Source organism: Galleria mellonella, unplaced genomic scaffold, assembly GCF_026898425.1.
Source record: "Galleria mellonella isolate WM207_F2 unplaced genomic scaffold, CSIRO_AGI_GalMel_v1 utg63, whole genome shotgun sequence".
Taxonomy (NCBI): Eukaryota; Metazoa; Arthropoda; class Insecta; order Lepidoptera; family Pyralidae; genus Galleria; species Galleria mellonella.
The window spans coordinates 5,061,045-5,087,626 of record NW_026442130.1 but is presented as its reverse complement, the minus strand read 5'-3'; the positions used below and the strand labels follow the sequence as shown (position 1 = coordinate 5,087,626).

General features: G+C 32.5%; 1 protein-coding gene across 7 annotated transcripts in view; it reads left to right on the top strand.

Annotated features, from left to right (window-relative positions):
• The window catches only part of LOC113521796 (sodium channel protein 60E), a 211,514-nt gene that overhangs the window by 128,823 nt on the left and 56,109 nt on the right, over positions 1-26,582 (top strand). For all 7 annotated transcript variants that reach the window (XM_052899904.1, XM_052899905.1, XM_052899907.1 and 4 more), the window contains exon 3: positions 19,555-19,763. In XM_052899904.1, coding sequence (XP_052755864.1) covers positions 19,555-19,763 — 209 coding nt within the window. The remainder of the gene's footprint in view (positions 1-19,554; positions 19,764-26,582) is intronic.

Here is a 26,582-nt window from a genome sequence, read left to right as displayed (position 1 = left end):
TAGAGCAGGATTGCCTACTTCAAATAAGAGGACTTCTCATTTTGTCTATATTTTTCCTTCATATAACGTGATTTATTTTTTATTTACAAGTTATTGCACCTTTTATAAAACTAATTAATACAGCAAAAATTTATGAGAAGTGATACAAAAGACGGCCTTAGCGCTAAGCCGTCTCTTCCAGACAACCTTTGGGTAGATACCTTTGTTTCTGCAATAAAAAAAAAACAACTAAATGTATCTTGCTTAAAATATATGTAAATATATATTATGAGGTATCACAGTTTGATGAGCACAAACCAGCTTGGGTTTATTAAAAGTAAGTATAGAAAACAGAATACTAATATATTCCTCCAGCTTGGAAATCGAAGACTCCTATAAGTCTGGAACTAGTACATAAACATTAGGCGAAATAGCTTGTAATGAACTATTTTATTTCCGTAACAAATTGAATAACCATTTTGATCGTAATATACCTACATATTTTGCCACTCGCCCACTCATACATTACCATAACTTTATTACCGGTGCAAAACTAAGAGAGAATGTTGAACAAACTATTTTGTCGTCACTAGAGAACTAAGTATTGGATTTACTGTTGAACCAAACAAAATAACTTTCATACATTTGGGACGCACTATGTATAAATTTTGGGTATTTATATTAAATTTCAGATGCCTGAGTTTTAAACAAATATTTACAAGACTTTTCATATTAAATATTCTCAGTTCGCGATGGAATTCCTTTTCAACCGACTTCAAGAAGAAGGAAGTTCTCGATTTGATTGTATTTTTTTTATATTATAAATATATTATATATAAATATATAATATTATATATAAATTGATATGGATGTTTTTATATATGATCAGAAAATATTTACAGAATGATATTTATTTGTGGAACACAATTTATAATAAATGAGGTTTAGTCATATATCAGTTACTAAGTTTGTCCTAATTACACTATACCAAATTTCACAAGAAATGATTGTACTGTTAATGAGTCAAGAGTTAACAAACAAATAAACTATCTCTTGAATTATAATATTAGTAAGGATTATTTGTTTTTGACTAAATTCAATCATATTTCAAATATGATTTGCGTTTAGTTTATAAAAATTATAATTCCAAATTCAATTTAAAGTTACTTCGTGCTAGGTGTAATTTACAAAATACCTCCATTACACTGAATGTCTAGGTATGTCTGAGTAGGTGCCTAGACAGCCATTACTTATACGAATGAATTATAATAATCAGAACTATTAAACTTTTGAATATCCAAATAGAAGAGTTAGAGATGCTTTTAATACAAAAGTTAAACAATCCTAAAACCCAAGACCACTAGTAAGTTAATTGTACCTAAACTAATATTATAAAATGGAAGAGATTTGATTTTTTGCTTGTAATGGATGAACTCAAAAAATATTTAACTGATTTAAAAAAAATATATATTAGGGAAACTAACAAATGTCAATACATTTTTATATATGTAGATTTACGGATTCCTACCACGACTATTAATTTGTTTTGTATAAAGTGTTTATTATTTGACGTATGGTCCTAATATAGATTGGAGCACTCCTTCCTTTTTGCGGATGTCGTAAGAGGCGACTAAGGAAACTTAAGGAAATTTAATAAAGCAGCAGCGTCCCTCTTTAAACATCACCAAAGCCTAATTGTTGTTGCCAACCCGCCTGCCAAAGGTAGTAACTACTGGCAAAACCCTTCTTATGAAGGAAGGCTTATATTCAGTAGTAACCAGAAAACGACTGATATTATGATGATTATATGACTGATACTATGATTTTCAGTAAACCAACTCTGAAAGTGGCAAACTCTCTATATATTTTTTTTTATAACCCTATGTGTATTGTATATGTGATTGTTAAGTATTGTAACTTGAATAAATTTCGCCTGGCAACAATATCGTAAAAAAGAAAAAAAATCTTGTCTATTTGTTATCGAATGTGTCGGTAGAACGCGAGTTCGTTGTCGTCGTTCTCGTTTTCGAAACCTATCGCACGCGTGCATATATACATATGCCGTGAATATCGTACAAATTAATATATATCGTTTTGTATCGCTTTTAATTATATAACACATAACCAAGAGGCTGATTGAGTGGAGGGCATTACACTGCTGGTCGGTTCAAGGCGGTTGATAGGTAAGGCAATTCTGAGGGTAAGTTCGAACGAGCCTGAAGTCTGGGAAGCCTAAAGCCAGAACCGAATCCTGCTAACTACAAAGCTTCAGGTCAGTGGTCTCCAACTTCATTGTCCTCTTGTGTTCATTATTTACCTACCATCGCCGTAATAATTTTCATACAGTCCACTAATAACCGTTGCCGGACGATTAATTTCAATTTATAACATCTTATTTTATGAACGGTCAACAGTGATGTTTACTCGATTACATATATGAACGGTTTAGAGCGATTTTATTAAGAAATTCTGTATAATGGAAAAAACCGCAATAAAATCCATCAACCAATTTCAAAGCTGCAAATAGTCAGACAGGGCGGAAGAATTTATTTAATATTTTTTGTGTATTTGGAGCCGATATTATTATGTTATATGATATCAATATTATCTTGGAAGAAATAAAAGGAAATAAGGAAAACCTTTGCTCAGCAGAGTGATAACACAGGTTAATAATGTAATAGAATAAAGTTAATATGGTGTAATAAATAAACATGCAAAATTGCCATCAGCGTTGATTTTATTATATGTAAGTACCTATCTACTCGTTTTATTTCGACATTTTTTTTATAAACCCTCTCTTAATAATTCAAATGTACACAAAATTAAAGATGTATACGTGATGTAATACATATGTATAATTAAAAAAATGTTAAACATCTTACTCACTTTAGTTATTGACATGTATAAAACATCTATACTTTTGCAGTACAATTTTAAATTTAATATTTTTTTATCAATATTATGTAAATTTATATTGGTCTATTTCGTTGATTTTCCTACTTCTAATATCCAAGTGTACGAGGTAGAGAGCAAAAAGTTGGTTATATATTTATAGGATAAAAATAATATTTCCCGAATGTTCTATACAGTTAGTGTGAGTATCATAGCACGGTTTGTTGGGAATTTTGTTCCCCTATATCGTTCCGGTCTATCTGCTTTGAATGGAGTGCTCAAACAGTCAGGTCAGGCAATATTACCCGACACCGTTGGGGTGTTTTGTAACCGCCACTCTGGAGCGAAAACGATAAAGAAATTTCTACATATTCCGTTATTATTTTCTTTTCGTCCGACTTTCAAAAAAGAAGGATGTTCTCAATCCGGTTATTTTTACTTCGTCTAGTAAGGAGGTAAAAAACATAATAAATGACGATATATAAACCGATTTGGAAACTTTTTTTTTTGTCTGAAATTAGTACAGTAGTTTGATTTTTAAATAAAAATATTAAAAATTAAAAGTAACTTCAGTTTGGACTGCTTGTAAGTTATATATTAAATATCTGAATACAAATAAAAATAAAATGGAGTCAGTATGTAATATACATCAAGCGTAATATCTCCTAACAAATACAACCTACCTACAATTTTCCTCAATAACTCGAAAAAATAGAAGACAATAGTGAAAATGGTGATCGCATCCATAAAGTCTCTTATTTACTTTAACACATAGTTACAACTTTCATGGCGGTTTATGTACAAAAAAAAGTAGTATTTTACCAGAGGGAGACTTTGTACAAAAATCGATTGCTTGGATACTTCTGTCCCATTCATGTTTCAACTGTGAAGCAGTTGTGTTTGCATGGCTGTATTTCGGTTTGAAGGGTGGGATATGGCGTGAATTTACTGGGTACAGAGGAATAACACCTGAGTCCTCAGGAATGGCAACGTAGGGGGTATCATGGGCGAAACAGGATACTCTGTTATGTCCATGGTACTGCTCATGTCTATAGGCGACGGTTACCACTTTCCATCAGGTGGGCCGTCAGCTTGTTTGCCATTCTAAGTTGTATAAAAAAAACCTTCCGAAATCCTCCCGAAAAATATTAGTAGAGACCTTATTCCGGAACCTAGGAATGTGTAGTCGTCTATCCAATATTACAGCCACACAACTTTACACTGACAACACTCCAAATGTTTGAATACATTTACATTTTTATCATTTCATCGAAAAATATTAGATCCACATGTGGATTAAAGAGAAAAAATATTATCCCTTGATCCACACATGGATCCTGATTGTAGATTCAAGTGAATTGAGGTAACATGGTAATAATGAATAGATCTTCTTCAATTCAGTCAATGATTTTCCACGATTACTATTGGTTAGGTACCAACTTTTTTTATAAGCAACCAACATATCCTTAAATAGGATAATTCTCTTACCACCTTGTTTGCTCCTACTTTATACCATACTATACTATATTAGCCGTTAGTTGTCCACTGTTGAACATAAGCCTCCCCCTTTTGGGGGGTTTTGTCAGTAGTTGTCGTTCTTGACAGGCGGATTAGTAACCGCAGTTAGACTTTTATGATATTTAAAGAGGGATGCTGCTGCTCATCCCTCGACCATTAAGTTCTCTTAATCGCCTCTTAAGATATCCACGGGAAAAGAAGCGGTAGTCCACTCTATGCCGGTAGTGAACGGCTTTATAATAAAGAATAACTTCAAAAACTAAGAATCAGACCACGAAAACAGTATACAGTAAAAGCAAACAATATATATATACATTAAAAAAAAACTTATTTTAGCTTGCTATTTTATCTTACAGATGTGTTAAGAGAATTTCCAAATAATGATAACCAATCTTGACATGCTAGCGGAAGCTACGTTTGTAAAGTCAGAAAGTGACTAGACATAAATACGATATTTTAACACTTGCAAGATATGAATTTCCGAATTGTACACATTTTGTATTACTATAACATGTGTCTAGTCAAGGAATTACATTTTTAAAGCGAGTATCAAATTCTCAATGCACTCTGAGTTGTCCATAGAATTGTTCCTATCTATAATATGAGTATTACTTACTAACCCGGTAAATGCATTTTGCTCCCTAACGCCATCTGTAAGGTCTATTTTTTATCATTTATCAGGATGAAAACTATTCTCTCTCAAGTTTTTTTAATGGATGGTAATGGAATGGCAGCCCTTCCCGCGATGACGGTATACACTGGTGCCCCGCCAGTGTATACCGTTATCGCGGGTAAGGGCTGACAGGTGAGAATGAAAAGGCAGGTCAGTTAGCTCATCGTGATGAATACACGTGCACGACGATTCCTTGCGTGATGATTTCCAGGGAGGGCCACGTGGAGATCGACCTGGCAGAGGGTATATTGCTAACAATGGGATTGGTAGTCCCCATTACTAGCAATACTTTTCCCCCTGTCTCTCAAATTGAAGCAAACCACATGATCATCATATCAGCCTTTAACTGTCCACTGCTGCACATAAGCCTCCCCCTTGTGGGGTTTTGTCAATACTGTTCTCACCTGTGGGCAGGAGCGCCACAGTACCAACTCCTTCCGTTAGACCGCATTCAAAGTCGGGCAGCTCGAATTGTTGACGATCGGCGTCTTACTGTCCGGCTCGACCCACTGGAACTGCGTAGAGATGTTGCATCTCTGTGCATTTTCTACCGAATTTATCATGGGGAGTGCTCTGAAGAATTGTTCGGATTGATACCTGCTGCTGATTTTCACCATCGTACAACCCGCCATAAACTAAAATTTCATCCCAACCATCTGGACAAGTGGCGGTCCTCCACCGTGCGTTTTTCAAGGCACTTTCTCCCACGCACAACCACTCTTTGGAATCAACTTCCAGCAGCAGTATTTCCGAACCGATACGACAACATAACCTTCAAGAAAAGAGCATATTCCTTTTTAAAAGGCCGGCAGCACACCTGCAATGCCGTAGGTGTTGTGGGTGACCATGGGCGGCGGTAGTCACTTACCATCAGGTGAGCCGCATGCTCGTTTGCCCCCTGTGTTGTAAAAAAAAAAAATTTGCCACGCTTGACAGGCGAATTGGCAACCGCAGTCAGGTTTTAGAGATGTTTTAACGGGCATAAATACTCATAACCCCATACTTTTATATTAAATTTGGTTAAGCCCCTTCAAAGATTAGAGTGAACGAACATCGTACGACCGGATTTTTAAGGTGTAACAATTACTTGATTTCCATTTTTGAGTCGTCTTATTTGCTTGCCTTCCTGTAATCTCCTCAATTCTGATACTTCGCATGAAGTATCTAAGTATGTTAATAGGCTGGGGCTTCTGTAACATCAATTTGCTACCAACAGGCCTCTTAAACTTAATAATCATAAAGTAAGCATCCGTCTGGCACGGAGCCAAATGGCTTGGCTGCGATTCGTTGCTGATTTGCAATACCTACTTCTTGGGGCGGACCCAAGCCATAACAACAGCTGTCTTGGATACAAAGATCAAAGTAATAGATCTAGCTTTGTTTATTATTCTACTAGTTTTACCCGTGGATTCGTCCGTACAATTGTGCTTACTGACCGGAATAAAAGTAGCCTTTGATTTTCTTAATTTCCACTATTAGGTATGGTGTACCAATGTATACCATACTAAATTTCGTAGTGATCGGTTAAACCATTAAGGCGGTAAGAGGTAACAAACAAACAAAATCACTTTCATGTTTAGATAAACAGTATAATTACTACTAAGAATTACTATTATACTATAGTTAAGGATTACTATTATACTTTAGTTAATCACCATTCGCTACCATTAGTGTGTTATATACATATCTCCGAGAAGAACCGACGACCGATGGGGAAGAAAGATTCTTGAGTGGCGACCGCGTACGGGTAAACGCAGTGTAGGTCGACCCCCCACTAGATGGAGTGACGACCTGAAATACATTCTAGAGAGTCAGTAGATGCAGGTGGCTCAGGACCGTTCTTCTTCTATTCTTTTTCTATGGCAGTCTATGGGGGAGGCTTACGCCCAGCAGTGGACGGATAATGGCTGAAAGGATGATAATAATGATAGATATCTCGCTTAAGAGTTTTATTTAAATAAAAAAAAATGTTGAAGCAATCACTCGTACACCATTTGAGATTACAGGATACTTTAAAAGGCACTTAAATAAACTCACATAGCCTGTATCAAGTACCAGGAGGTCATAATGCAAAGTAAGTAGGTCATGACATCCGCCACTCTATGAAAAGCTACTAATTTTTAAAGCTACGTGCCGCGGCGTGATTGTTACCGCGAGAAAAACACAGATAGGGAACCTGGAATGTTTTTTTGCGCTGCAAAAGTACACCTTTTCTAATTTCAGAAATGTAAAATATACGCTTTAAACATCACTACGGATGTAACTTTGAATCGTATTTAAGTCACACATTATTGGCAAATAATCTTACTGATATGTATGTAAAAGAAAATTATTATAAGACTATGTCTACATAGGATATGTGAAAAAAATTATACGCGGGATCCTAATAAGAGCAACAGAAATCATGACAGAATTAAAACTTTTATTGTTAAAAGTTTTGTCCGTACACGTTATATTTAAATGTAATATAATATTATAAATTTTGTATATACCTTTGTTTCGGAATCACGCAAAAATAACTACACTAAATTCAATGCAATTTTCACAGTTGCGTTCCTGAAGGTCTAACCATTTAATTACATATACTTCAATTGTGACAAAGCTAGTTATTTCGATATAAAAATTAAATTACTAAATTGATTTTGATTTAATTTTAATCCAATGGGTCCAATCTGCATGTATGTATTAAATAATATACATACATGCAGATTAGACCCATTAATGACAAATATTTTTTTAAATCGTTTTGGAACTGACGGAGTTATGAGGTAATAAACATATAAAAACAAATGCAACCGACTTGAGGAGCTCCTTAATTTTGAAGTAAATTGAAAAAGGAATTAAGATATCATCTAAAGAGAAAGAGTATGTTTGTTTTTTTGAATGCACTAATCTCTAGTAATATTTTTGCATTTAATAAATCATATCTTGAGGAAACCTACAAGCTATTAAATATCACGATACGACTACATGCAAAGCCGAGGGATATAGCTAAAAGAACTACAATATAATTTAAAGAAATATATATTGAATTCCATGTTTTGATTGAAACCTCATTCCTTTTGCTTAATGAAGTGTCTCTTTTCAATTTCCTGTTCGTTCTACTAGCGTTAGTTGGAGCAAAGCCATAACATGTAATCGACGGGTACAAAAACTGATATACACGTAATCACTGAAAGCAATTCGTTTTATACATAGCCGCCGACTGTCGCCCTTGATGGTGTAATGTATTTCTTTATTTATTGCTTTATTTTGCTTTTGGAGGTTACAGAACAATTGAATAATCGAGTCGCATGTACAGTATAAATGTTTATACTAATATTATGAATGTGAACGGGAGTTTGTTTGTTACCTCTGAGCGTTTTAACGGCTCAACTTTATTATCATGAAATTTGGTATCTATATTATATGGGATGGAGAAAGACAAGCTACTATGTATCTTGATCAATTGACTAATCCTGGTCACATCGACAAAGTTGCGGTTTAAAAATTAGTCTCTTTTAAAGAGGAAAGATTTGATTATTTATTTGTTTATAATGAATAAACCCAAAAAATACTTAACCTTTTTTATTATAATTCTTCCACCTATTTAGAGTGTATTAGGTTTTATATTACTTTCGAAAACTGTATCTACTCGTGCAAAGCCGAGCCGGATCGTTAATAAATAAATCTTAAAAAAGAAGTAAAGAGGTTTTCTAAGGGTCGGCAACGCGCGCGTAATGTCCCTGGTATTTCAGGCGCTACAATAACCGCTTATCAGGTGGGCCGTATGCTTGTTTGCCACTTTAGTGGTATCAAAAAAATATTACTGGACATATTACATAGCGTAATATAGCCCAAAACTAAACAAAGCTTGTACTATGGATACTAGATAACTAATAGAATATAAATAATTTTTAAGTGACCCATCATACTATCCAACTGTCCACTGCTGAACATAAGCCTCCCCCCTAAGCAGTTTTTGTTTAGCAAGCGAATTGGCAACCGCAGTAAGACTTTGATGATATTTTAAGAACAACGCTGCTGCCCTTCGATCTCACACCACATCTTCGATCCTCGAAGACTTTAAATAAATACATATAGATAATATTAAAAAAAAACACAGAATCCAATCCAATACTATTGTTCGGGAATCGAACCCGCAACTATTAGTAGGTGAAGTGGTATGTTAAATCTCTACACCACTGATGTCAAATATGGCATTTCTACATGGCCTCGTTTGCGTCAGGCGCAGCTTAGCACGAAGATAACTTCAGGGTGCAAAGCTGACAATTCAAACATACGACGACATATGAAAGCATTTATGGAGATGCGGATCTCCACTTGTATTGTTCGAGTTTGAATGGCTTGAAAATTTAGTCGCCTATGTATGTATGTGGATTTTACGCGGCAAGTCGCACAACATATTTCATAGGAATAATGTATGACACGAACTTTCCTATAAACCTCATTCTTACTAATATAAATGTGAAAGTGAGTTTGTTTGTCACTTCTCAGCATCTTAACGGCTTAACCAATCATTATAAAATCAATAGTATTATATACTATACGAAATGGAGACAAGCATAGGCTACTTCTTTTTGCAACATAACATACATACAACTTACATTCATATCGTACTCGCGAACGGCGTCGCTAAGTAAAAATTAGTCCTAAATAAAAGCATTGGACCTTAATTATCTAGAGACGGGCAGCAGCGTGCCTATTAAAACATCGTCAAAAGCCTAATTACAGTTGCTAACCCACGCGCTAAGCGTGGCAACTACTGGCAAACCTTCCCTTATAGAGGGGAAGGGCTATATTGTGCAGTGGACAGTTAACAGCTGATATGAATGAATGGATGAATTCCAATCTAATATTGATTTATTTTTAAGAAAGGATTACTTGAACCTTCTGAAATATATTTCTTATCTCGACATTGTCGGAAGTGAGCTGTTTTAGCTCTCCTTTAAATGAGTTAAGTCCCATCCCGTGCACTTCTAATTTACATATTACATTCAGTAATGGAACATCCGTAATTTCATTTGTCTCATAACGAACCTGGCTAACTGGCGGTTAGCGAGTGAGGATTACATTAAACAATATTTATTTTATTTATAATAAATTTATTTCGAACGATTATGAATGAATATTAATTAAACCTATAAAAAATTTTTTTTAGTCATTCGATCTAAATTTGATGCTTTTTTCAACCGTCGCAAATTTAAATGTAGTTAAAACTAATTGCTTATTTCAATTTCAATTTGCAATATCATATAAGAAAATATCACATAAAAAAAATCATAAGCGAAATTAGATCTTCCTCCTTTTGAATGAAACTTGAAAATAGTAAGCTTAGCCAATAATAGACATAAAACAATACAAACTTTCAACTACATTTGAATTTACGACAATTTATAGCTTAAGTTAAAGTAGGAAACTACTAAACTAGAACATTCTTAATAGTATAAATATAGGTAGATAAATTTAACAATGTTGTAATATTTATACATTATCTTTTAGTTTTATTTAGTCACTTCAACAACTACAAATTACAGAGAATTAGCAATATTACATTAATTTATACAGTACAATAATTTGACAAAAACATTGATGAACTACGAAACGTTTTGTGGACACGATAGATCAACAAGTAGATTTTGTTTAGCAAGAAAAACAGCTGTTTATTTATTAGCACATTACATAATTAATATGGGACCAGCACGAAAATAAAAAAAATCCTATAGTCCTTAGGAATGCCAACCCATGAGCTTTTTTTAATGAATGATATCGAGTATTCTGACACTTCCCTATGGTTGACTGGGAGAGAATGCTTTTAGCATTAACTCCGCCATGTATACATATTTGTACTAATGAATAAATAAATAAATAAATGATACTGGAATGGTAATTTCCCCTGCGCTATAGGTATACGCTGGCAGGAGCCAGTGAAATGTAATGGATGATTATAAAGCAGGTCTGTTGACCCATCGTAATGAATTCAACAATAATTAACCACAATGGTGTCTAGGAAAAACCGCATGAAAGTCGACCGGATACAATATATTACTAACAATGGGGTAATTAAACCCCATTACTAACAATCCCTTTTCCCAACGTATAAGTGTTAATTACCATCACTAATTCTCAAAGTAGTATGTGATGTTCAAGGTTCTGTTCATTTCTATAGATAACCACCTTTCATTATAAGCCTGTTTGCCATTCTAAATTGCATAAAAAAGGGTATACTTGATCGATTGAAAGAGTTTAAAATCGTTTTAAAATTGACAACATAGTCTATGTTACGCATCTAATTACACACATAGCTAGAAAGAGTTATGTCTCTTACATACACATAGACGAATTAAGACGCTCTCCTTTCGCTTAATAATATTTTGCATGGAGACGTTGACAGATATACTATGTGAAAATAGTTTCCCTGCGAAGGTTCACATTTCAATTTGTCTTATACTCTCTCGTCCTATATTTTATTATAACATGTATCGACTGTCCCGGATTGCGAATATTTTATTCACTTTCATCTAAAAAGGTCTTGTTATTTATAGTCGATATGTTGAAGTTTTTCTGGACCTTTTCAGTTTTGACAGGTGGAAATAAAGTGTACGTGTTCTATTATTGTCGGTTGATGTGTTGGTCAGTGTTTGCCGAAACTTTAAATAAATAACTTTACTCTATATAGAGTTACTAGTTTTACACGTAACTGGGCCGTGTGAGCGTTATTTGTTAATTCATCTTAATGTTTTTTTTTTTTTATCCCAAATACTGCATGTACACCAAATTTCATTTTTACATTAATAACAATAGTATAGTAAGTTGTAACAATTCTATAGAAATGAAACTTTAAAGCCCCTTTAAAGTATATTTTGGAATCCATATTTTTTACTAATTTTTACTCAAGAAAATTTTCTTTAAAAAAGTGTAACCATTATCCAAAAAAAACAAAAAATACAATGAATTGTGAAATTTATAAAAAAAATATTTAAAAAGTTACAACCCGTAAAGAGTTTCTTAGTTCTCGTAAGTCTTTTTCTGTCCCCTTAAAAATGTAAATAACTTCTGTTTTAGCTTGCATAATTTAAAATATTGCTTAATCATTAGCTAATTAATATATTCAGTGGCTAATTTACATCCAATTCAGGATTCGCAATCGTCATATTAATTATAATTTTATTTATTACACAGGAGTTCAATGGGTTTACGGGAAAACTCGAACTATTCATAGGCAGTGAATTAATTAGAAGGGTTGAAATGTGTTTTACCGTTTTAGGTGAATGTTTGAACTTAAACCAACGCTTCGGCAAACAACTGTACCATTTGACTTAGAGCTTTAAAGTGCTTATTATAAGTACGAATATAAGTTGTCCTATAAATCATATTTAAGGATATAGGAAATACGAACGTAAATGCCAAAGGTGAAAATAATTTACTAAATAAATTAAATGTATTTTTATATTTAATTAATTTAGTAATGTATAATTAAATTTTAACATTATAGCAAAGCAACTGATCTAAAAATTGCTGTTAATTTAGTTCATACATTTAAACTTATTACATTTTAATTAGAATTAAGTACTATAAAATTCTTAGTGTTCCGTAACATATGTTATTAAGTAGTTTCGCCAAATAATTTAAATTATGGCTGATTTAGCCGTAATGTAAATTATTCTATAGATAAATTTTACAGAAAAATTAAGAAAAAATAAACTAGACTTTGAACATTGTTGTCCCATTCCCACTAATACCGGATAATATCAATAGATTAATAAGCCGCTTGTCTAGAGGGTAAGATATTTGGCTATCGCATTATATTTTACTGCAACCATAAAAATATAAATTCCCGTGAGTGTCGTAAAAGGCGACTAAGGGAACTTAATGGTCAAGGGATGAGCAGTAGCGTCCTTCTTAAATCATCAAAAGCCTAACTGCGATTGCCAAAATGTCTGCCAAACGTGGCAACTACTAGCAAAACCTATTAAAGGAAAGGCCTATGTTCAGGAGTGAATGGTTGGTTGCTGATATGATAATGTACAATACTAACGACATACCCTAACTTCACACGAGTAAATAAGTAAAAATAGGCATTTTTGTTTTAATAAAATATATCTCACCATACTCGCTAATAATAAAGCTTTCTATAAATGTAAGAATCTTTAAAATTAGTTTATTAAGTTTTTGAGTTCAACCATTACATACAAAAATCCAAGTCTTTCCTCTTTATGACGATATTATACTCGAAACGGGATATATAAATGGAATAAATTTAACGACAAGCGAATCCACGTAAAAGGTAATATACGATTTAATCTTTTTTTCTTCTAAATATATAGCGCACATTAAACTGCCGAGTGCCGGGCATATATTAGTGAAGACGACAATTTTAACACTGGACGTAGACTTGCAGGATTACCGCAGAGCTGCAGCGTAATGAAAAATGTACCCACACAATATAAATAGCATGAAAAAAGTCACTTTTGCTGAGAATATTTTCAACTTTAAACTACCATTTCGTTGCATAGCGTTTTTACCAACTAGACTAATAATAAAATGCATATTACGTACATCGCACCTACTTATAATATGCAGTTAAAAATTAAGGTAATAACGAAAATTAGAATATACGAGATGAACTTTCAACAAAATGCTTCCCTAAGCCACAGTATAAGCCGTAATATAATACTATTTTAGGCTATTTACAGACTGGTCAATAAATATATTATATATAGACATTTTTTTTTATTTAACTCAATTATATATATTTTCTGCAAATTCTTCTATATGCATACACTTACATAGATACAGTTTAAGTGCTAAATAAAAGACCTCATTTTGTGTTTTTTTTTTGCCTGTATGCTACGCGAAATCTTCTGCAACTCTGCATTCCATAGTTTACTCGACCTTTCGTTACTTTATATATTTTGTTACGGATGAAAACTCGGCAAACCATACTGATAATTTGTACTAAACGCAAAGACTTTTCTTTCGCTAAGAAACTCATAACAAATAGACACAAAGATATAACTCGACGGAACCCTTAAAAACTAGCAATAAACTTTAATTGAAGAGCCCCAGGTGGTCATAACATGCTGTACTGAATGTTGTGAAGTTATGACGATAAAACAAAACGAGATAAGTGCGGAATGTGACGACGTTTTTTATGACTCTCTCAAACTGCGGTAGTTTAGTAGTTACACGATGTTCCTCAACTTTCTTGATAATCAGAACTCACTACATACTTAAGACACTACAAGATGATTTATGTAACCTAATTGCAAAGTTTCCGGGAAAATAAAAGTCGGATAATTCGAATCGGGTATGCGCACTAGAAATATATAAATACGAAACTACGTACCTACAAAATTTGTTTATTATATGTTACATTAAGAAAATATAATACACAGGAAAAATATAACAGGAAAATATTGTATTAAATATACAAATACAAAATATTTTTCTGCTACAATTTTCCTTTTCATATTCCTAACTTCTGATTTGAAGTTAAACTTAATTAAATTACGAGTTTCTTAATATAATTAAAAAATCAAAAGTTATACAATATAAAAAATATATTTTTTTAAATATTATCGTATTAGTATTTTTATTAATATTTTTTTATACCACCAAGGTGGTAAATAAACATACAGCCTATCTGATGGTAAACGGTCACTATAGCCTATGGTTATGTGCCTAAATTTATTTATATTTAAATAAAGAAAAAAACATTGTGTAAATAAAATACTTAGGATATTGAAAATTAAATAATTACATACAATATATTTACGTTAGTTACATAGAGAAATAACTTTAATATTAAAAGTTATAACTGTACCGCGCAGTCTCACAGATGCCATGGACCACAAAGTTTCCATAGTTTTACAACCCGCAAGGGGTTCGGACTACTTGTCAACGGACGCTAAAACTATTTCGAAACTATTTTTAAGGGGAGACCTACGAATGTAATTTTGTAATAGCTTTTCAGGTTTGTGTTACAAAATTTACGACACGACGGTTTTACATGAATACCGTAGGACAATTTGCTTCTGTGTCCATACTTTAATGTAACCTTTTACAATCAGTGGGGCACATGACCGGAATACTATACTAAAAATAGTACGTAATCCTGACCTAACGCAAACGAATGTTTACATTACGAGTGGCACCGCGAGCCATTTTGTTTACACAAATGTTCCCAAACTGTGCTTTTCCAATTTAACTCAAAGTGGCAATGAATAAATCGAAAAACAGATTTAAAACAGTCGTTTTTTTCATCTATTTATCTGTTTATTATATTATTGCAATGTACATGATGAAAGAAAACGTGGCTTGTCTCATATCGAAACGATGATAAAAGCTCTTAGAGTGTTTAAGTCCTGATATTTTTTTGATCCAACCACATTTTTCAAAATATACTTATTCTCTAGAGCACATAGTTTCGCGTAAACTATACTGTTTTAAAGATATTTTGCTAAACTTTAAAGTTTACGAAATAAATTCAAAAGTTTAGCATACCGCCGCAAAACCAACGAATAATCTCCAATGGCTTTCTAGACTCAACCGAATCTAAAACAGTCAACTGTTATTAAGCAACAGTCATTTCTAAAATACTAGTAATACTTCATACAATATATGTTCCAGCCTTTGTACTCGTAATCTGTAATAATTACATATATTTTTGTAATTTAAAAGATACATTATGCTCGTATGTATAACCATTATAGTCATTCAATAAGCCACATCAGCAACCTTATACAATGGCAGGCAACCAAGAGGGCGCCACCTCAGTGAGATTAATAATAATAGGATACGTTTGTAACATAGACAGAATATTACAGTATAATTACTAGTAGGTATATACCCGCGACTTTGGCTGCGTAATTGAGACAGTCTATGTCCTTCTCCATCCCATATAATACGTTTGTACCACTGTTTCATGTTGATTTGTTAAACTGTTAACACGCTAAGAGGTAATAAACAAACCCCCTTTCGCATTACTTGTGACCCGTCTCGGCTTTGCACAGATAGGAAGAAAATAATATACGAGTATGCGTATATTACTAATATAGCTTACTATAAGTAAAAGAATTTTTAAAAATTGTTTAAGCTGTTTTTAAGTTTATCCAATACAAATAAGCAAACATATAAAATAAATCAAATCTTTCGTCTTTATAATATTAGTATTTATTAATAAAGACATAAAAGTATCATGTTTGTATGCAAAGTATTATAATAATATACTGCGTACCCAAGGAGATATTCCCCAGACGTCGTAGCAAGCGCTGTTCAGTTCTAATTCCCTAACTTTGTAGTTTATCATCCCTCGGAGTTATGCTGTCACGGATCTAATTAACTCTAATTGCAATCGTGCTATTTTCCTTTGTTAGCAATTAGCTTAGTACACAAGTTCTGTGTACGCATGTTGTTTCCAGAACACGATTGGCCATGTATATTTTTAGTTCATACTAGTCCTCTGCCTACTACATTTAACGCGTGGAGTTCAAGAGTAGGAAAATTAATAAAATAGGCCACTTGTAAATGACATATTAAGATTAAAGATAAACCAGTTTTTAAGTTAGACCTTCATGAATCATCATCGTTTCAGTCATCATCCGTCCACTGCAGGACATAAGCCTCCCCCATAGACTGCCATAAAAACGGTCCTGAGTCACCTGCATCCACTGACTCCCTGCATACATTACAGGTCATCACTCCATCTAGTGGGGGGTCGTCCTACACTGCGTTTACCCGTACGCGGTCGCCACTCAAGAACTTTTCTTCCCCATCGGTTGTCGGTTCTTCTAGCTATGAGATCAGCCCATTGCCACTTCAGCTTGCTTATCCTTCATGAATACATCTGTATAAACCATAACTAATTTAGTGCAATAGTTTTTGCATAATACTGAAATAAACATACGATATACAAAATTATAAAAAAATATTGTTTTGGCATCTATTAGTCTTATAAAGATCCCTTAAATTATTTTTTCTTAAATATCTCTTATATACTACGCCATTGTCGTGTAATTTCGGTACAGAATAGGCGACCTCTTCCTTTTCTATGAGTGTCATAAGAGGCGACTAAGGGAAATTAACTGGTCGAAGGATGGCCAGCAGCATCCCTCTTAAAACATCACCAAAACCAAACTGCGATTACTAATCTGCCTGCCAAGCATGGCAACAACAAGGCCCCTTATAGAGAAGACCTATGTTCAACAGTGAACAGTTTACGATTGATATGAATGAATGAACGAAACAACTAAATCATAGTGGCAAATCGACTATACTCTAAATATAACAGGGTTCATTAATAGTGAAACGAAGCGTTCAAAGGCAGTTAAAATATGATTAAATCAAACTCCTTGCATACAACAGCGGCAGCGTAGCACGAGATTAGTTCTAAACTTCGAAACTTTTGTAGGTATAATGTTTATGAATAAAATGATAGGGGTCCATACAATATCCGGCGTCACTCCAACAGGTGGGTGCGAATATGAAAACCGTTTTAAATATTTTAACAGATACATCATCACGATAAAACTTTCCCATGAATATCCCATGGAGGTGAAAATCCAATAATTATATTTTAACGAGTCAGTGAGACATTTTCGAGAGACTTCTAAAAAGAGATTCTCAATGTGTTTGTATTTTTTTTTTGATATGAGTCAAGCGACGACGACGTTGCGTCAAATGTGAACTGATTTTTTTTTTATTTATAATGGGTACAATTGCTACCGTATTGATTCTGTATTAATATTAATTAAAACCGCCGTTTTTTTTTTACGAAACTTAAACTGCTTGTTGTTAACTAGTTTAAAAAAATGAACATTTATTTGATAGAAACTTACAGGCATTTAAAATTTCTGAAATAGAATAGCTTGTCCAATCATTACAAAATTTATATTTTCCATTTAATAATACATATAAATAGAACTTAATACTAATTGTAGTTAGTATGCAAATGCAAAATTATCATGTATTAAACATACATACATATATAGGTACATAATAATTTCAAAAGGGTAACTGTTGAGTGTCTTACGGGTTCTTCTCAGTAGATAATATTTCGAACCCCGCATTAGAATCATAAAAAATTGACACTTTAAAAGAGCTTGTAAACAAGTATATTTGAATAAAGATTATTACTATACTAGACAACATTATGACAACCATTAGGATACAATTTTTTTCTTGGATAAAAATGGAATGATGACCCCGCCTACGCTATTTATATATGCTGGCGGGTACCACTGAAGGCGATTGTTGCTAATTTATATCAAATGAGCCGTTAGCATATCCTTCAAAGTTGTATACAAATTATCAAAGAGATCTAACAAGGTATGTCACAAAACTATTTATTCGCAAACTCAATACGACAATAACGGAAATATAAATAAACACATAACATATAAATCTTTTGTGTTGTTAACAACAACGATATTTATTATTGGAACAACACTCACTAACAAGTAGGAAAAATATGCTGCAAGTTAGAGAAAGTGGAACAAAACATGGCAATTTGTACGCAACTGCAATTCTATTAGTCAAATTTATTTCGTTACGCCGAAATTAATTTCCCTACAAACGGCCTGAAATAATTAGCTTTGCAGAACATAAATAATATGAACATAATTGACAAACTAATTAAAATTACTACTATGAATATTGTTAATTTAGAAAGTTAAATTGCTTGAAACTTATTTACAGTTATCATAATTACAAATATAAGAGTCCGTAAAAAAATTGTTTAATAAAAAGTATGTTTCCTTTTTTTATATAAAATGCCAACATAAATCGGGCACTATCATTTTGTTCCGTTGCCTTTTAATGTTATATATAATATAAAACTATTTACTTTATAGCATTTCCCGCGCTTTTACAGTTTGCTGCCAACAACATGAGCAGGTCCGCGTCACTACAAACAAAAAAAAGTTCGTATGTAGCCTATGCAACCAGTTCATTGAACTTGAAAATTTTACACTACAAAGTAGCTAATTTTTTATGATACTCGTTGATATAGATATTTTAGATAGACGTAAAATTACGAATGGTTGTATAATACTATAAATATAGTATATTGTGTTAATATCGTATTTATTTTCATAGTTCGTTAATATAGGCGAAGTCCGATTCCTAATTAACTCAGTGATTACTGCGATTATATTCTTTATAGTAAAATTTGCTAGGTTGCCCATTGTACAACAAGTCACTATATATGATATAAAATTGTTTTCAAGATATTTTGCTGGTATTAGTTATATGATTAAATAGCTATCTTTATCTATCATTAATGATTTATTTACACATCTATCTCAATTGATATAACATATTATTTTTTAATTCCGTATGACAGAATTCCGTGTTGATCATGTATCCTAAACAGTCTTGGTTAAAAGACATCCCTCATTATATTGTATATATTATGTGTATTTCTGTGAATAAATTCTTTCTTCTTTTCTTTGTGTTTTAACAAATGCAATAATTTTTTTGTCTCTTTTCAGACATTCTGCGTGGTCTCGAAGCGGTTCCGCAAGAACTACATTCACCGATTCACGGCAACCAGGTCGTTGTTCTGGTGGTCGCCGTGGTCGCCGGTGCGGCGCGCATGCGTCTACCTCTCCACCAATCAGTACTTCGATTACTTCGTCATGGCAACCATACTGCTCAACTGTGTCTTCCTCGCCATGTCGGAGACCATTGAAGAGGCTGAGTAAGTACATTCATCTAACTTCCAAACATCGTTTGCCGCACCTAAAGAAGTTTTTACTTTAAAAATCTATACAATTTTTTATTCTCATTGTATTCTCCACACTTAATATGCGACTTTTACAATTAATATATGTAGTTTAATTAATATATATAAATGGACAGTAATGAGATTTAACTGCCTTTTTGCTCCCTGGAAAATCTCGTGGTTTATAATTCTTGTATTCGTCACAACGGGCCAACTGACGTACTTCATTTTGATCTATAATCCCTTACTGATGCCCCGTCAGTGTATACTGATAGCGTAGGCGGGGTCACTAATACTTTTTTACCCATTAAAAAAACTATTATTTATTTGTTTTGAGCGCCTCCATATTTTGATTGTGTCGCAAGAGTCATGTTCACGATATAACTGATGAAATCCGAATATATTTAATAATATATGAGTATGTCTAAAAACATTTAATTACACCAATACTGATAAATAAAGTCCCTACTTTTTGATAATATAACTACATAAAGAGAAAAAAATTAAAGCATTTGTCACTACGAAAGGCGATCTTATCGCTAATCCAACCTTTTCTATACCTTTTGGTAAGTAAACTTAATAAATAGTTAAATAGATGTAACACACTAGTTTTTTGCAAATAAACCAACAAACAAACAATCAAATATTTCCTCTTTATAATATTAGTATAGATATAGATAAACAACCGTGACAGATATGTATGTCTGTATATACATAATATGCAATTAAGTAAATAGCAGTGAGTAGGTATGTATGTATATAATTTAACATTTCTGTATTCACAGAATGCCAACTCTGTACGGATGATTGATGATAGATATTTTTACCGTTCAGAATGGAATGAACATAAAATATTCTTTATATTCTTGTCGATAGTCGGGCAGTGTTTGTTTATTTTATTCGTACTTCGTATGTCTACAATGATCGTTAATAATTTATTAAAATACATATATATTGTAGCGATGCCCCAGATGTTTCTGACTATTCCATTAGGTGTTACAGTCGTGAGTTTTTATTTTTTATTTTTATGTTATAGTGATACTTTTAATCCACTTCATAAAGGCTGAGTTCCAGATTCGACTGTATTTTTTGTGTATATTTTACGTGACACTATCTATACGGGCTTCGAATATTCTCGATAATTTACTCCCATGTTAGTTCCATATTAGTTTAGTTTGTTTTTGTGAAACAAGATAGGATCTTTTTCCCGTCTGATGGTAAACGGTCACTGTAGCCTAAGGACGCCTCTAACACTAGGGGTAACCACTATTACGCTAGCTACATGACGCGGCTCCGTTCGTGTGTATAAAATAGTGTGATAAAGTTACAAATATTCATCCATCCACTCATCCATTCATCATTACAAACTATCGCATTTATAATAATATAGGTACTTAAATAAATGATAAAAACTAAAAAAATGTTATTAAACTTAAATGTAAGTATTTATATATAAATTATTATATTATTATTCAATACACATTACCCAGATTTCTTGTTAACTAGGTAAATATGTATCTACATATTTAATATAAATTATTCAAATTTCATTTACCCAAGAAACCGCATTTTTTCAGAAAAACCACGGGTCGCCCTACTGTTTATTTTTTTCATTACTGCTTCGTGGATTAATAACAAAAGTTTACCCTTGTTATGGCGTCTATTTTTTAAGTTTACATTGCAACATTTGTTCACAAGATCGTAGCCAAGTGGCTGTTAAAGTTTTCCTATTAAATATAAAACGAGAGTGAGTTCTAGTGTAGTTGTGACACTATTACAAAAGTTTCTTCTTTTTCTTTTCCTTCCTCCTTTGGATATGTGGGATAAGATTTCTGATAAATATGACTTGTAACCGACAAAAAAATTTTTACTGATATTTCAATTCATGTTTAAATAATTATGTATGAAATAATACAATTCACACTGTTGTTTTGTATCTACAAAAAGTATACAATCAATGATTAATCACATGCTTTAAAAATTACCCTTCAATGTAGAGCTATTTCTATATGCTATTCCTATATTATATTAGACCACAACTTAGTCCGTGGAAATAAAAAAACACTTGTATCTTAAATTTCATAACGATTAATTTTATTTGATTAAGTCATAAGTTAACGAAAAAAAGTTTTATACCTAATATTTATAGTAATATTATAAAAAGGAAAAAAAAGTCTGTTTATTTGAAATGGATAAACTTAAAAATTGCTCAACCGATTTGAAAAATTCTTTCGCCTGTTGAAAATTTTCAATGAGTAAATATAAGATACTCATATATAATTTTGAAAAAAATTAGAGCCCTATGAAAATTATAATAATGCAACACTATCAAAAATTTGCCTTATAATACTTATTTATATTTTTACCTATCTGTTGGTGGTCTAGAGCGGATCGCTATTATGATCTATATTTTAGAAATGAATAGAAACTTTATAATAAGTTTTACCTTTCCAATGTCTTTTTCTCTATTGTAAACATAAGTTTATAGAGCCTGAACTCAAAGCGTTGTTTTATCTGGACAAACCGCCCCTAATGTTGACAGTACCCGCTCCCCCACGCTTTGTGAAGTGAGTCTTCATGATTGATGAATCAATCATGAACCCCCGCTTACTTGCACTTATGTCGAGCGACAGACGGTTATCGTGGAGATCGTTAGTGACAAATAGCTACAGAAGGTTGCTGTGACCTACATACGCACGTATTCGTGCCGTCAGTACTCAGCTATACAATTGAATATGAATTAGATTCTGAGGTGCAATTTTAGGGTGAAATCTATCATCCTGTTAAACTCGTATTAGCATAGAAATAAAAAAAAGACATTTAGTTGTATGTTTCTAAACTCCATAATTAAACGATTTAATGGACTTAATTTAAAGTTACATATTGTATTATTTATTTCATTATTATTACCATTAAACCATAAAAGCTAATTTCCTTTTACTAGTTTTATTATTTTTAATATATTTTTTTAATGATTAAATTTGCAACGTCTGCATATAGGAACTTACTAAATGATCTAGATAAAAATTTTTCCTCAATTCCAAATATTTCAATGTGTAAATTAAACTTTATAATAAATAATTGAGACATCAGAGGTAAACAAACCTATTTTTACGTTTTATAAGATTAACACAAATATTTAAGAAAAAAATATATATAGCAGTGATAAGTAGCTACCGCTATATTTGTACGATAGTATCCAAGGCTTATAAAACGTGCCAAAACTGAAAAAGGGGAACTGTGACCTTTTTTTATTATTTTATAATGTATTTATATGGAAGTGCGAACAACTTCTACAATCAGGTATGCAGTGTGTGCCACTAGTGAGCAGCGGCGGCACGTGAGTTGTGTGCTAAAATGACATAATACGACACTTTTCAGTTGAAGCTCCAGGATTATAGCACATTAAACTACTGCTGTCCAGCGTCTAGTGATAATATAATACTATGTTGCAGTCATCCAAAGCATTAGGTGTTAATTAAAAAATATACCAGATACGAATGAATTAATGAATGAAAACTCTTATTGTTCACTTCAAAGAATGATACAGATTATAAACAACACACTACATAAACAAAATAAATAATTAATTACATAAACGTAATAACTTATAAGTAAAAAGCAAGATAAAGAGGCAACAATGTGCGGCTTTAACTCTTAATAGCAAACTCTACCAAGTAACCTTATGTGACTGCCATTATTTTCGGCATAGTATATAAACCCAAAAAATTGTTCCTGAAGATCAATATGACTTAATGCAACTTACAACTATCTGAAAGAAAGTAGTAACCATCGCCTATAGACTTAATCAGATTACCACATAATATACTGTAATGCCCATAGTAGCCCTCATGCGTTGGCATTCTTGTAAACTAAAGCATAATACTCCCAGACTCTATAATTTCACAGCCATATCCCTTTAAACGGAAATAGAAATGGTTGGTTTTGTCGACATCATAATAGTCCCGTGCGTGACCACATCACATAATGCGGGATCGACGTGTACACTATGCAAACATGCACGCTCACATGAAATGAACCCAGTTCCCGAAGCATTGTTACTTCTATTATGTATCGATCCATGAATTTTATAACAGAACACATGCATTTTACCAGTTTTCGATGCAATATCCATTGTTATGTGAATTTTTAAAAACAATTGCTTTTAAAGACTTTAAATAACAAGCGCATTTAATTTACTAGTACATTGTATTAAAACAAGCTTTTAAATAATAATTTCAATCCTTCTGGTAATATTCAAGTTCCATGATCAGAACCTGTCTATCCCTCAAATTGATCGAACAAATTAAATGCGATATACCTTACTATTTCATCATCAAACTATGCTATTTATTGGATTGTCGCCAAAGTTACACAGGTGGATGTGCCAAATTCCAACGCAATAGAATACCTGAAAATGCTTAAATAATGGACCACAAATTTTAAGGTATCCAGATATTAAACTAATAGATCACATTCACGTTGCAATATGTGTTTGTTAATATATTTTATTATATACGTATTTAAATAAAAGCATTAAAAATAAAAAAATAATGATCTGATTACTATAAAATATGAAGATGAACTAACTGAACATAAACCTTCCCCATAGACTGCCATAAGGAACGGTCTTAAGCCACCTGCATTACCGAGTGGTTCTGGCATAGAATGTGCCACCCCATTCTTTCCTATAGGTGTCGTAAGAAGCGACTAAGGGAACGTAATGGTCGAAGCCGCGTCGTAAGTCCGCGTCCCTCTTAAAACATCACCAAATCCCTCTTAAAACATAACTGCTTGCTACGGTTGCCAACCCGTTTGCCAAACGTGGCAACTACTGGCAAAACTCCCTCTTATAAGGGAAGCCTATATTCAGCAGTGGACAGTTAACAGCTGTATGATGTTTAACTTTAAATAGTTGACATTTACCTACATAATTTTCAGCAAAATTAATAAACAATATTATCTCGGAATGAAACTTTTAACAAGCACTCGCAAACGAACCGTCAAATTGTCGGATCAGACATTTATTCTACTCGCATTTATTACCCGCTGAAATCCCTCGACGCACACGACGTGTGAAGACACTTGAGAAATGAAGACAATTGTGTAGGAAACAATTTAAATTATTTATATAATAAATTATTAATTGTATTACACTGCAGGGATAATTTCCGTTACGTTTCCACATGTCCCACATATTAAGAATTGCCTGTCAAAAAATATTTAAAGTACCACATCAGTTAACTGTCCATTGCTAAACGGTTTTGCTAGAAGGTGTCACAGTTGTCAACTGCAACCAGGCCCTGATGATGTTTAAGAGGGATGCTACTACCCATTCCTAGACAATTAAGTTTCCTTAATCACTTCTTACGACACTCACAAGAAAGTAAGAGGTACCCCATTCTATGCTGTGACCACAGGGCAGGTTTCGTTTAAAATACAGACAATAAAAATTAAAAAGTTTCATTTATTAATCAACCAATGTCATTCTTATGTCTAATGCTATTTAGTTTATGTAGTACAATATTATATGGATTAGTAGTCATTTCAGTTCAACTTTTTAGACATTTGATTTTTTTATGTTAAAATTATGCATTATATCTTTTTAAAAGATGAACAGATTTTATTTTGAAAATACGCCCATCTACACTATTATACAATAAATGTTCGATGACTATAATATTTTCTTAATATTTGAATTGAAAAGAGTCTAAATATAAAACTAAATGATATGTTTAATTGTATTGGTTTTAAAAAAAAGTTAAATATAAAAAATATATTAAAAAACCTATTCCCACATACTGCATATAAATATTCGTATACGTTAATATTGTATTTTTGTAATTTACATTACATACATATTTTGGTTATTTTGTGATATTAAAAAATTAACATGAAACTACACACTTATATGTTTACTAGTGCGAGGTTTCCATATAAAAATTAAAAAAAAATGGTTATCTTATTACTATATTATGTATTCTTTATTTATCTTTATCTGACATTATATGATATTTGATAATCTTCGGGTATATATTATTATAAGAATTTAGTTATCTGAAAATACCTGATCTGAAAACCCGTTATCTGAAAATAAATTCATTTAAATTTAATTATGACCGACTCATAATTTACTGCAGCTTTTTTGTTTAATTATACAAATAACATTAATGCTCTTATTAAATCAATCAACAACATATATAAATCACAATACAATACGAACCGTACAAATAAGTGAATATTGTTCGCATTTAAATATCACGTTTAACATCAAAATTATGTGCGTGACGTGAAAATAATGCGACATACCTACTCGTATCGACATTATGACGTGAATATTTGCGACGTGTGACAGCTGACGGTTGACCGACCAATACGGGTATAATCGAACATTTATAGCGATCCCTGGCTAATCGCATCCGTGAAACCCGGGACCTGTCACGTTCACATCCGATATGCCACCTCGCTACCCGTCACGGGGTTGAATGAAGTGAGATCGAAAGGCGCGTCATATTGAAATGAATGGATTTCGATTTTGATGAGTTTGATTTCTATATTTCAAAATTACTTTCTTATGAATCCATACGTATATTACGTAAACAAATAAAATACAAATTCTAGGCGCAATAATACGATTATACATAGTTATAAAATTTAATTTTATAATATTAATAATAAAGATTATTTTACATTGGAAACAAATGTTTTTATAAAGTTTAATGGTTAAGTATTAATAAGATTTATTATAAGTGCCAATTACTTATAATAAATCTTATTACTACCAATCAAAGTGAT